Genomic DNA, 14,372 nt, shown 5'->3' with positions numbered 1-14,372 from the left:
AATTAATAAAATTTTATTATTTATATAATTATTTTAATAAATAATTAAAAATAATATAAAATTTAAATTAAATTGACACTAAACATTAAAATGACAAATCTCATGTTTAATTTTATATCACTATTTATAATATATGATTTCACAAATACTAAAAATAAAAGGAGCTACTCAGATAAAGACGCTGAAAACGTCTTTTTATAAAGATATTTTTTAATAATTAAAATTTAACACATATAATCGATTAAATCGTGTTATTTTTGTCAAAATTAGGCTAGACAAATTGATTTAACCGAAAAATGGTGAATCAAATTTTGACATGGTCTAAATTAATATTATTTTTTTATAGAAAATGACTACAATACCCTAATATAAAAAATTACTAAAATACTTCTATTATATATATTAATTTTGAGAATCCTAAATTTTAATCCTTTATTTTTCTATCGTAGGGTTAGGATTTAGAACTTTTAAAATAAATATTTTATATATATATATATATATATATATATATATATATATATATAATAAGAGTATTTTAATCATTCTCTATAATAAGGATATTGTAGTCATTTTTTATAAAAAAATAATATTAATTTAAACCAGTTCAAGATTTAATTCACAATTTTTTCGGTTAAATCAATTTGTCTAGCCTAATCTTGACAAAAATAACATAATTTAATTGATTATATATGTTAAATTTTAATTATTAAAAAATATTTTAAAAAAAATATTTTAGACGTTTTTATCTAAATAGCTCCCAAAAATAAAATTAAAACTAAACAATCAACTTTTCTTGTTTTAGACCAAACAAAAAAGAAAGGAATAAGGAACAGAACACCCTTCAAAAGTCAAGTTCTTATTTTTCTCTATAAAATATAAAATACCCATGATATATCAATTACTACGTACTAATATATTTATATATTTTACTTTTCATATATTTTTCTAACATGATAATTGAGAGAAATTAATTTGTAAATGGATTAGAAAATGGTGAATTAGTAAAAAAATAGATGTATAGTGTGTTATACATAAATGTGAAACTGGCATTTATCAGAAAACACAAAACGCAAGTAATATTTTGACAGGGACGAAAAATAAGGAAGAAAAACACGCTGCAAAACGTAGCCTACATTTGGCAGGGCCAGACAATCAAAAAACGAAATGTGGTTCTGTGTCTCCTGCATGAAAACAGCTTTACTTTTGACCAGTTTTAGAGAAGGCAAAACGCAGGTTGCTTTTGTCAGCCTACTAAAACAAATTAGAGATTACGTTTGACAGCCACCTTAGCTGCATGTGTGACACGCGTCATGGAGGATGGTAAATTTGTTTATATAAACGAAAACCAAATGCAGATAGGAGTGAAACGAGAGTAAAACGAAAAAGCTGAAGAAGTGAAAGGAAAGAAGTGAAAGTGAAGAAGTGTGGAAGAAGTGGGAGAGAAGTGGGGGAGAAGGAGAAGTTTACGGTAAAAGATTAAATAATGGTTCGTAATTTTACCACACCGGAGGAACACATTATTGAATATTTTGATCATTCTCAATGGGTAAATATTTTTTTTTTTATTTTGATAGTGTTATTGTTAATTTTAATATTATTATTATTATTATGATTATTGTGATTATTAAAAAAATACTGTGTAATAAATTTTTTATTATCTTTAATAAATTTGTTATTATTTTTTAATTATTTATTTATATTTTTTTATCATACGACTAATTGTACTGTCTAATAAATTAAAAGTTTGTTATTATTTTTAAATAATTTATTATTAATTATTATGATATGGTTGTGTAAAAAAATTATTAGTATTTTTTAATAATAAGTTATTAATTTTTATAATAAAATATTAATATTTTCTTATAATAAATAAATAATACTGTGTAATAATAGTAATAAATTGTAATTGTTTTTGAATAGAAAATAAATAATGTTTAATAATTGTTTATTATTTATTAATAATTTATGATTATTATTTTTTGAGATAATAATAAAAATACATACTGTTTAGTTACTGGTTATTATTATTATTATTATTATTATTATTATTATTATTATTATTATTATTATTATTATTATTATTATTATTATTATGATATGAATAGTAGTTGTGTTTTATCATACCGATATTATTATTATTATCATGTCTATAATATGAATAATAATTGTGTTTTTGGTGTACTGATAGTCATGAAATAATAATAATAATAATAATAATAATAATAATAATAATAATAATTATTATTATTATTATTATTATTATTATTATTATTATTATTATTATTATTATTATTATTATTATTATGTTGTTACTGTTATTATAATAATTATTTCTTAAGATAATATAGTAGTAACAATACTGTTTAGTTATATTATTATTATTATTATTATTATTATTATTATTATTATTGAAAACTGACTAATAGTTATTATTATTTTTTAGTAATAAATAATAAATAAATACTTATGATTTTTTGATAATTTATTATTATGTTTTAAGATAATAATAATAATAATAATAATAATAATAATAATAATAATAATAATAATAATATTGTTAAGTTATTGTTACTATTTTTTTTGAATAAATTATTAACTGATATTATGTAGAATTTAATAATTATTATTTTTCTATTTGTAGGTTACCAGGAATTTGTTGCCAAGGAAACTGGATCCGCCAGATACTTTTAACGAGGTAGCTGCAGTGACATTGGCATCGACTGTGTTTCAACACGTTTCGCGAGTAGGCGAAATGAGAGGTCATTCTGCACTACTGAGTGCTTTGGTGGAACACTGGAGGCCGGAGACTCACACTTTTCATCTTCCAGTCGGTGAAGTGACGGTGACGTTGAAAGTTGTCAGCTATATTCTTGGTCTCCCGATTAATAGGGAGCCCGTTACGGGTAGAACAGACAGCAGTCACCAGTTCTTGGTGGAGAACTGCATTGCGTGTTTTGGTCGAGAGCCCGGTCCGCAAGATCACGTGTTGGGGGGTCCGGCAGTGCAGAGACACCGAGCCGTGTGATACTCAGGAGTCTCTTGAGCGGTACGTCCGGGCGCACATTTTCTGCGTGCTCGGAACAGTTGTGTTTCCGGATAAGTCGACGGCTTCATTGAACTTGAAGTTTCTACCGCTACTTCGTGATTTCTACCGGATTTCAGCATACAGTTGGGGGGCAGCTAGTCTGGCACACCTATACAGATCGTTGTGTCGTGCATCACGATACAACTGCAAGGAGATGGATGGCCCACTGATACTGCTTTTTGTTTGGGCGTGGGAGCGTATGCCGCTCTTGGCACCTATACCCCGCGATCAGCTCGGCGATGATGATATTCCACTTGCACGACGGTATTGGCTTTTATCGTTATCGTTATTGTCATTATTATTATTATTAATTTCTTACTCCTACTAATATTGTTATTCTGTTTTTTGTTAGGTGGAGTCATTGGCGCCGACATACTAGATATACACGGCGGCCTACTACGCATTTCAGGCGAGGACTGGACGACATGGGAGTTGATGATGTAAGTTGTAACCATTAATGTTCAATGTTTTTATTCAAAAGAATAGTTTTTCTAATCGGCCTCTTGGTAACTAATGTGCAGTTTATATGGCAGCCATATATAGGAGTTGGGGTTCCGAATTTCCTCGCTGCTCAGATGGTTATGTGCTCCACCCAGTCGCCTTTAGTGTCATTCGAGTACATAGAATGGCACCCGACAGACCGAGTTAGACGACAATTCGGGATGCAACAGCTTCCACCAGGCCCAGCATTCGACCTTGGTCGTGATCACTGCAAGCGCTTGACAGGGGCACAGAGCCATGACTGGCGAGAGATTTACAGTGAATGGGTTAACAGATGGAGATTTGACCATTATAACACATTGCAGTTAGGCGAGGAGATTATTGACTTTCATCCTCTCCCAGTGTACTACGAGTGGTACACACAGCAATATGGGATTCACCTGCGTCTATCAGATAGAGTTGCAGGTGAAGAGGTCGGCGCTGATGAACCACACAGCAACAGGAAGTTGAACCTACCTTGAACTTCTGCAATAACAGACTTCACCTTTATCGAGGGGTCTGCTTCGACCAACGGCCTAATGGCATCTGCAATTGTGTCTGAGTCCAACTTGGCATGATCTTGTGAAATCGTGCCCATGGTGCACGTGTGCTTGCCATTGTATCTCCTGATCTCCCAACAAGCTTTTTTTCGAATCAAGCTAGCTCGGATAAGTCAGTTGCACCCTGCACCATACCCCTTGCATTTCGCATAGAATGTCTGCGGCTCAGACTCATACACAGTGTAATCAACTCCTCTAGATATGGTGTAGCTTTTGATTGCAGATATCACCGACTCTCTCGAACCAAATTCCATTCCGACACTAAACTCGCCATCTTCCGCCGCAACGTTACCTTCACCAACGACATGCGCACCGCTATCAGTCAGACAAGGCAAATAAAATAAGCACTATCGAAAACTTCAATTAATAATTATGACATACCTGTATTCGCATACTCAGGAAATTCCGGAGCATGCATAGCTTCGAGATCTAGAGTCCGCATAAAAGACGGAACACCAAATGGGTGCTGGCTTACAATCGCATTCGCTTCATCTTGCACTGCCGGATTACCTGCCAAGTCTTCGTCATCGTTTTCGTCATCAACTTCATAGTTAGCTTCAAATTCGTCTTCACTGTCATTATTATCTTCTTCCCAATCTATATCACCGAGCTCATCAACATTGATCTCGTCGTCGATCATACTCATCCCCGACTGCTGTTCAAACTCAACGTACAGCTCTATCATCAGCACGTGAGATCGGGTTTGTTGATAAATATACAACATATGCTGCATACTGGCATCGTTAGTGATGGGCATTATTTGAAACTGTATTAACCCACCAAATACTTGCACAGGACTTCTGTATAAAAGATTGCTCACCCTTTTCAAAATGTGGCTTTGAATGTTATTACAAAGACCATTTTGCAACTCGACAAAACTCATGGTACATGGAATGGCAAATGACAACGGACATTCACAAACAAAAGTTACTCCTTCATGTGTGTTTCTTATAACCTCACTATTATAATATACTTGCAAGTTTGCAACACCTTCCATAATTTCTGCCTTAACTAACTCTATTTTTTTGACACAGTTATCTGCCAAAAAAATACCTCACTAAGGACTTTATACAAGAAAGAGCAAGAGGAGAAGTGAAGATGAACATGAATCAAAACCAGAGTTCGTATTTATAGGCAAACTTGTGGATTTAAATATTATTTTGTGTACAAAACGCAACCTGCGTTTTGGGACTTCCGAAAAAAAATTTCTGACATTAACAAAACGTACGTTACGTTTTGTGGGCTTCAAAAAATTTTTCTTTTTCTGACTTGTTAAAATGCACCTTGCGTTTAATCTTAAACTGAAATTAAAAAAAAAATAAAAAACCCAAAACGTAGCTTACGTTTGGTGTATTTCAAAAAAATAAAAAAAAATAAACAAACATAAAACATAAGTTGCGATTTGTTTCTGACCCATAGCAGTGAAATATTAGGTGTTCCTTCCATTTCATGGTGTATCACTTTAGCCGTTTCCATAAGCCAAAAAAACAGCCGATAATTGATCGCAGCAAATTGGCTATATTTTTAAGCAACAATACTCCTCAAAATATTAGAATCTTTCTGGCTAAAAGCCTGAATATTCAACATATTTATGACTCAAGAAAATTATTTGGGTCTGCCGTCTATTATTCAAAAATTGAAAAAGGTTATCTTTGATGCTATAAGAACAAGATTCGAAAAAGGGTTGAAGGCTAAAAATATAAACTCCTTCAGGTTGGAGGTAGACAATGCTTATTAAAGTGGATGGTGAAGTTGTTCCATATATACTCTTTTTTGTTTTAAAATTTTTTGTTGTTTTAATTTAAGAAATTTATAGAATTTTTTTCTTAATTTTGGTGGAAAAAAAAGGAACAAAGGAGGATTGTTTGGGTCAGCTGAAATACGATGCCAAGACCTAAAAAGAAAGGAGGCCTGGGTTTAAAGACTTCCAAGCACAGAACCTAGCTCTATTGGATAAACAATGCTAGATGTTAGTAACAGAACCTAATTCTCTTTTTGGGATGCTTAAAAGCAAATATTTACAGACATATTAAGAGTTGAGGCAGGAAACTCACCTTCTTGGAATTGGAAGAGCATCCTAGAGGGGCAAAAAGTCTTGAAAAAGGACTCTTCTGGAAGATCGGATCTGGGTTTGATGTGAATATATTCTCTGATCCATAATTATGAAAATTGAGGAAAAAGTGAAATTAAAAGTGTTCCGGGTTGAGCGGAGAATCGGCCAAGGTATAGTTTCGGTTTCCTATATCTAAAATATAATCTGGTGTGAAAACGTAGGTTAGAGACCCTAAGATAGGATTTGAACTATTAGTGTTGTTGATTGGTTGAGATGAATTGTGTTGTTATGTATGTGATTAGTGGATTTTAAAATTTTGATGTGGTTATTGGATGATATGGATTTAGTTGAATATATGTGAATAGTGATTGGTTGGTTGTGAGTGTTGCTGATTGTTGATGAGCATGTAAGATTATAAGTAATGTGGATTGATATGCTTAAGTGTTGGTGAGATCGGGAATTTTTTTGGTAAGCATAATTTGGTGTGTGATATTGATAAGTATACTTATGGTGATTGGATGAAAATTGAATAAATTTTTGGAAAATTGAGCTATGGGAAGTTGATTATACATTGAATTTATTGAATTGAGATTGGTTAAAAAGTGGAGAATTGGTGGGTTGAGGATTGAATGAGAGGTTGAAATGTTTGATGTTGAAATGGCTGAGTTTTGGTTGGGTTTTGAATGAATTTGGAAGTGTATGTTTTGAAAATTGGGAGTTTATGAACTTTAGTAAAATTGAATTTTTGATGAACTTCAACAGATAATATCTTAAGCAATTGTTTTTGGAATTTGATGCTTTTATACAAAATGAAAGACTATTTCACAAGCTTTAAAATGGTTTAAATTTGGTGGAAATCTGAATTTTGTGGAAGGAGATATGATCGTTGAAAGTTGGGGCTTGAAATCTGAATTCTGTAAATTCTATAGAATTTGTGATTTCTGATTTGTGTGCGCACGCAAACCCTGCGAATTTTTGGACCTATGCACACGCACAGCCTTGTGCGTACGCACACGAAGGAGCATGGCTACTGATGGGAGCGCTAGCACGCTATGTACGCACACATATTGAAAATTTGTTTGGGCATGCGCACGGCACACGCACACCCCTGTGCGTACGCACGCGACCCTGTTTTCTTATAAGACCCTTGTTTTCAAGTCTTTCACTTTTCCAGCAAGCTTACAACCTTTCGAGACACTGTTTCAAGCTTATGAACCTCCATTTTCATCCTTTAAGTCCTAAATTATAATAGAATGCTTAGTAATTAAGAATAAGCTAGGAATAGGGGTAGCTTGAGGATGAAGTAAGGGGAAAGTTAATGATGAATTATGTATGAAAAATGCAGAGAACTGAAGTATATGTGATGCCATGGTTGTAAAAGATGATTATGCATTGGTTATAGATGATTATGAATGAATTATAAAGATAATAAAATTGAAATTGATTGTGATGTGCCTCCGAGTAAGACGCAGTGGTGTTAACCACTTGCTCCGGGTAAGAGGCGAGAATGTCGGGTATAAGTTGAGAATGAATGGATGAATGAAAGAATGGTAATGATAATGAAATGATGATGAATGAGTTTGATTGAGTTGATGATAACTAATTGTGATTGGTGTGTGTGTGTGTGTTCGGGAATGAATTGAGACGCCGGATAAGATGCGGTGGCGTTGTCCACTCGCTCCGGGTCAGCGATGAAGTTGTAGGAGATATGATTGAGGATGAGGTTAGATATGGGAAAGAGGAAGGTTAAGGATCGAGTTTGATTATGAATTTGAATGAATATGAATAAATTGTAATGATAATGAAAATGTGTTTCTAAATGTGATTCCGGGTAAGATGTAGTAACACCACTTGCTCCGGGTAAGAGTCAGTAAGCCAGGTAAGATACAGTGGTATTATCCACTTGTTCTGGAAAAATTCAAGGTTTCGGGTAAGACGCAAGGGCTGTGTTCTGTTGTCACTTGCTCCGGACCGAGAATGTAACACTGCCTGGGTAAGAGGCAGGGTGAAGTTGTCCCCTGCTCCGAGTACGCGGGTAAGATGTAAGGGTTGAGGCGTTGTCCCACTTGCTCTATATTTGGTGTTCTGTCCAATGGTTAGTTACCGGGACATGTCGGATTGGCTTTGTAACCGACAGATGAGACTCATCAGCCACTAGGAGAGGCATGCATCATATGCATCTATGTGTCTTGTTTGGATTGCCTAAGTGATTGCATAACTAAATGCTACTTGATTATCTGCTATATTTGAATCCTATTTGTGATTTCTCTGTTTGTAATAATTATGTTTGTTGCATTTGATTTCGTTGGTGGTTGGGAGGTTTGGAGGAGTTGGAAAAGGGAGTGTTAGATAGTTTTGGAGACCCTTAGTTAGTTGCCTATTTTAATTTCATGGCTTAGTTATGTTTTAAGCTTTAATTATCTGTTGGAAGTTCTAGGATTGCCTTCGACTTTCCCAAGACATTATATGTTAGATATGTGGGCACTATTACCATGCTGAGAATCTCCGGTTCTCACCCATGCGAATTTTGTGGTTTTCAGATGTAGGACGTGAGTCACCTTGCTGAGGAATGCTGGAAGCTTCTAATGTTGCGAAGATCTTTATCCTTTGGGTTTATTTTGGTTATTTGTATTGCCTTAGATACTTATTATCTCCACCTAATATATAATTGTTGTATTAATTCCTCTTAGAGGTGATTTTGGAGATTTAGGTTTTGTAACTCTGTATTTTGGATTATATTTTGGGCTTTCATATATATCTATATATGTCGTATAACTATGTGCTCGAATCAGCTTATCTTCGCGAGCCGAGTCTTGAGTTTTGTTACATGTGTTTTGGAACTCTTAGTATATATAAATTCGTTAGCTTGCTCTATTTTGCTTACGTTATCGTATTCGAAGGGTTCGCTTTTAAATTTAACAACTTTTGTTTTCTCCTTTTCTTCAAAAACTCCTAGTTATAAACCTTTTTCACTATGATATATATATTAAATTTTTTTTTTAGAGGTCGTAGCGTCTCGCCACCTCTATTTTACATCCTAAATGTAAAGCTTTATATGTTAGAGTGTTACACTTTATCTGCTGCATCATGTTCTTCCTAAAGAAATTTTTTTTTAACATCAAACACATCATATAAAAGATTTTCAAAACTGACTATTTTTTTACCAATCATTTTTCAATTGATTTTTCGATTTGATAGCGATTCGACAATTCATCAATTTTGTTTATTGTCTAAATCGGATTTCACAGTAGCTTTCGATTCTAACCAGTTTTTAAATCACTATTAAAATGTCTCTTTAATTAACTATAAAAAGAACAAAATATTCTTTTTAAAAATATTGTAAAAAAAAAAAAGACTAACATATCTTTTTAAATATTTTGACAAAAATAAGTTAATTTTTAAAAATAAAATATTTACATGATTTATTGTAGAAAAAACTAAAGTAACATTTAGTATAATTTAAAAAGAACTAAAATATCTTTGTGTTACATTTTTAAAGGATTAAAAATAGCTAGAAAAATATCAGTTTAACGTTAATTTTAAAATTACTGAAATAAAAAATTTATCTAATTAATAAAGATTACTCAATTTTATTAGGAAATTTAAATTTTAATATTTTATTTAAATAAAAAAATATTGTTATAGTTAATTTTTAAAAGAAGACAACAACCTTTTAAGGTTAATTTTTAAAAGAATAAAATAACCTTATAGCATTAATTAATTGATATTGTTTTATTGCGTGAGAAATTAGAAATTTGAATTTTATTTTAAAAAAGACTCAAATACACAAAGATGATTTTAGAGACTAAAATATTCTTTTTAGAATTATTTTTTGGAAGCTAAAATACCCTTATAATTATTTTTTAAAAGACTAAATAACATTTTAAGGTTAATTTTTAAAACTAAAATATCCTTATATGATTAATAAAGGTTATTTGATTGTATTAGAAAATAGAAATTAGAATCAGTTTTTAAAAGGACTAAAATACTCTTTTTATGGTTAAAGTTGTTTAATTGTATTAAAAACTTGAATTTGATTTTAGAAAGACTAAAATAAAATAACCCTAGCTTATAGTGAATTTTTAAAAGATTGATGAATTACCATTTTAAAATTTAGGTTGTTTAATTAATTGTATTATAGTTTGAAATATAAATTTTATTTTACAAACACTAAAATTCTATTGTATTAGAAACTAAAAACATTTGTGTATTAAAGTTGTTTAATTGTATTATAATTCAGAAGTATGATTTTGATTTAGTAAAACCAAATTACTCCTGTAGTTAATTTTAAAAAGACTAAATTTAGGATAAGTTTTAAAAAAAAAACATTCCCTTTAGTGTTCCGTTTGTTTTGTTGTAGTAGAAATTTGACCTTTTTATTTTAAAATAGGAAAAAACAAGATAACCTTTTTGTTAATTTAAAAATCTGAAAATACCCTTTATTTCATACAAACACACAAATATTAGCATCACAACAACCTACCAAAGTACTTTAATATCATAATTATTATTGACTTCAGATTATAAATTAAATTTAAATTTAAAATTTTTTCATGCAATATTTCGATATACAAAAGAAAATTAATAATGTGCACATCTTTCATTTTAATTAACCCTCCTACTACTCTACTACTTTATTGGTGAGGATGGCAGCTAATAATAATTAATAAGTTAGTTTCAACATTTTGTTGCAATTTTATGTACACATCTTAAATATGAGTTTGTATAGGACAATATATGCTTGCATAGATACATTTTAATTTCGGGTGTTATTATTATTATTATTATTATTATTATTATTATTATTATTATTATTATTATTATTATTATTTTGGGTTATCCGCGATCTTTCCTAGTCTGATAGATCAATGACTAATTTGTTGCGAATCGAAACTCTATTTAAAGATTTGTCGTTGGCCAACAAGTTATTGTATGCACAAGACGGAATTCAAACTTTTGACACTTGTTTAAATAGACTAATAAACTAACTATTAGACCAATCTAATTTAGTTAATTTCGGGTGTTATTATATATATCTTACTTAGCACAAGAGAGTATTAACACAATCAGACTGAATTTGGTTTTCGGAACTACTAAGATTACCTTCAAATAGTAGATATATAAAGATTTAAAATTCTTATAGATAAAAACTGAAATTTTAAAAATGTATTCTTTTAAATATTTTTTTTTAATTTTTTAATTCTAAATTTATCATTTAATCTTTATATTTATTTTAAACCAAAAATAATATTAAAATATAACTCAATTCAGTATATTTTATGCTAAATATAATACAAAAACTTAATTTAGTATCTGTCTCTCTCCATATGAAGTCTCCTTTAAAAATGCAGTCTTAATTCATAACAAATATTTATATATGGTCTTTTTGCAATTAAGCAACATTAATCAAATATATATATCTAAGTTTTAATATAATTAACCAACCTTAATCGTAAAAGTATGTAATTAAAGAAGCATATAAGGATTAGTTGAAGTTGATGAATGGGTGGCTAGCTGACCTTAATTACCAGGAGGGAGAGTGAAATCCTTAGCTTCGTGATGCAAACCAACCTGCCCAAAAACAAAGAAACAAGAAACTAAAGGGATTCTGATTAGCAGTATTAGGAGAATAGTGAATGAAGTTTGTATACATCTGCTTCTAACAAAATCTGTCAAATTTATTCTTATTTCGCATTCCACTATTCATTACTAACCTCTAAACATTTATCATTTATTTTTACGATGTGATATTCAACTACCACTGTCCTTGCGGTTTTTAATTTTTTATTATTTAATTATTTACTCAAATAAATAAATTTATAGAATTTTATGTTTTTAAATATTTAGGTACAATTTTACTAGTATAAAAAGCGAAAATAAAAATTACGATATTTGCGTTGAATTATTTCTGTATTTTTATTGTTGATGCAACCGAAAATAAAATAATTTTTTTTTAAGTTTACGTTGTCAATACCAACAAAAATGAAAAAAAAAAGAGAGAAAAAAATTATTGTCAATTACTCTCACATTTATAAATTTTTTTTCTCTCTTTTGTCTATTTTTTGTGTCAGTAAAATTATAACTAAATATTTAACAAAATAAAATTTTATAAATTGATTTATTTAAATAAATAATTAATTAATTTTACTTAAATAAAAAAAGTGTTGTCCTTGCATAAAACAAGTTGACTCGCTAGTCAACTAAATAAAAAAAAAACAAGTCCACTACTCGCGCCATATATAAATTTACACGTTGTTCATGTTTAGACTTAGATTAGATGCCACCAAAATGGAATAATTTTCAATAAAAAAATTTTAGTATTTTTTGTAATTTTTGAATAAAAGTAAAAATACAAAAATATATTTTTTAAAAGTGATATTTTTTTAAAAAAAATATTTTAATATAATAAATAAATAAATGAATATTTTTATATTTTTATATTTAAATATAATTGTTAAATAAAAATATTTTTATAAATACTATCAGATAAAAAATTCTCTTTTTTTGGTTTTAAAGTTGACTGATAGACTCAAGTTACAGTATTATAATAAGGTAACTATTTAAATAAAGATGATAAAAATATTTTTTTATAAAGATGTTTTATTTAAAGTGTGATTTATTTATTTAGTTATATTTTAAATAAAGACAACACTTCTATAAATATCAAAATTTAACTATACAATTCATCATCTAAAGATTAAAAGAATATATTTTTATATAAAGACAATTATAAAGTCTTCATTATAGTATTTACTTTATATTAATTTAAAATTGCTATTTGTACACTAAAATCAACTATTAAAATCAGTCACTAATATTTTTGTGTATAAATACTGTTACGGCCTGGCCCGGCATTCGCACGGGTCGACCCGGCTCAAGCTCTACCCGACCCGGTTGCACGCCCTCCAACCGACCCGGACACGCGTCCTGTACGGCTCACACGCGGCTGTGGGACAGCGTCCTTTGGGATACGGGCCTGACTCCATGAGGGGCCCATGACTGACATGTATATAAAGGGAAAACTGGCTCTTTCCACGAGGTACGTCATATCCTTTCACCTCTTTATTCTGCCCGCCTGCACATTGCTGACTTGAGCGTCGGAGTGTCTTTGCAGGTGGCACCCCCCCTCATCATCTCTCCAAGACAAGTGCTCGGCTACTCGACAACCCACAAACAGCGCGACCAAAGCTAAGGCGTCCTCACTCCCACACTTGCTTACCCGATCTGTCCGGAACCCGACAACCGAACATTGGCGCCGTCTGTGGGAACTCCTGCCTAAATGGAAGTCGTGCTGGGTCCCGGCGACCAAGCTCGAGCAGCCGGAGCGGAGGGGGCAGCCTCCGTCGCCTCGCAAGGGGGGCGGCGGAGGTCCCCCCAACGACATACGAAAACACGACCATTCGGGGGAACGGGCGGCGATAGCGCCATAATAATGCAGGAGCTACGCCACAGAGTCCAGAACCTAGAACGACAGCTGGCCGACCGGGAGCGGGATGGACGGTCTACCGATCCGAGCTATACCCCATCCCCCGGGGGCGAGGAGGAAGACTCTCACCGAAGCCGCCCGCGGCGCACATCCGCATCCCGGACGGAAGCGGAGAGCACGCGGGAGGAGTCACCCATAATAAGGAGACGAAATGACACGATCATCTACTCCTGCGGCGGACCAACCCGCCGAGCGACAAGGGGTCGCGAAGACGGAAGAACACGACAACCTGTGATAATGGGCGTCACCCCGTTCCACCGATCTATCCTCGAGGTCCGGTTGCCGAAACACTTCGACAAACCAACGGACATGAGGTACGACGGAACTCAGGACCCTCTGGAACACCTCACGGCCTTTGAGGCCAGGATGAATCTGGAGGGAGTTGGAGACGAAGTAAGATGCCGCGCCTTCCTGGTAACCTTAGCAGGACCAGCGATCAGATGGTTTAACGGCCTCCCACAAAGTTCCATCTACAATTTCTCGGACATCAGCCGTGCATTTCTGGCCCAATTTACAACGCGGATAGCAAAGGCCAAGCACCCTATCAACCTTCTAGGGGTAACCCAGAGACCAGGAGAGCCGACCAGGAGGTACTTAGATCGGTTCAACGACGAATGCTTGGAAATCGACGGCTTAACCGACTCGGTGGCCAGTCTTTGCCTAACAAACGGCCTCCTCAACGAGAACTTTCGAAAACACCTTACCACG

General features: G+C 32.5%; 2 protein-coding genes across 3 annotated transcripts in view; both read right to left on the bottom strand.

The window, feature by feature from the left end:
• Positions 1–4,238: 4,238 nt before the first annotated feature.
• Positions 4,239–5,122, bottom strand: LOC130962605 (uncharacterized). Its single transcript, XM_057888795.1, has 2 exons — positions 4,507–5,122; positions 4,239–4,417 (listed from the first exon to the last, which is right to left on the bottom strand). Exons 1-2 carry the CDS (start codon positions 5,120–5,122, stop codon positions 4,239–4,241), a joined length of 795 nt encoding a protein of 264 aa, XP_057744778.1.
• A 6,578-nt stretch (positions 5,123–11,700) lies between these two features.
• Positions 11,701–14,372, bottom strand: part of LOC130961235 (UPF0481 protein At3g47200-like) — a 56,214-nt gene continuing 53,542 nt past the window's right edge. For both annotated transcript variants that reach the window (XR_009079443.1, XR_009079442.1), the window contains exon 5: positions 11,701–11,749. The gene's annotated coding sequence lies outside the window, so the exon portion shown is untranslated. The remainder of the gene's footprint in view (positions 11,750–14,372) is intronic.

Source organism: Arachis stenosperma, chromosome 2 (assembly GCF_014773155.1).
Source record: "Arachis stenosperma cultivar V10309 chromosome 2, arast.V10309.gnm1.PFL2, whole genome shotgun sequence".
Classification (NCBI taxonomy): domain Eukaryota; kingdom Viridiplantae; phylum Streptophyta; class Magnoliopsida; order Fabales; family Fabaceae; genus Arachis; species Arachis stenosperma.
Note: the sequence above shows the minus strand (reverse complement) of the source record. Positions and strands in the feature narration are given on the sequence as shown.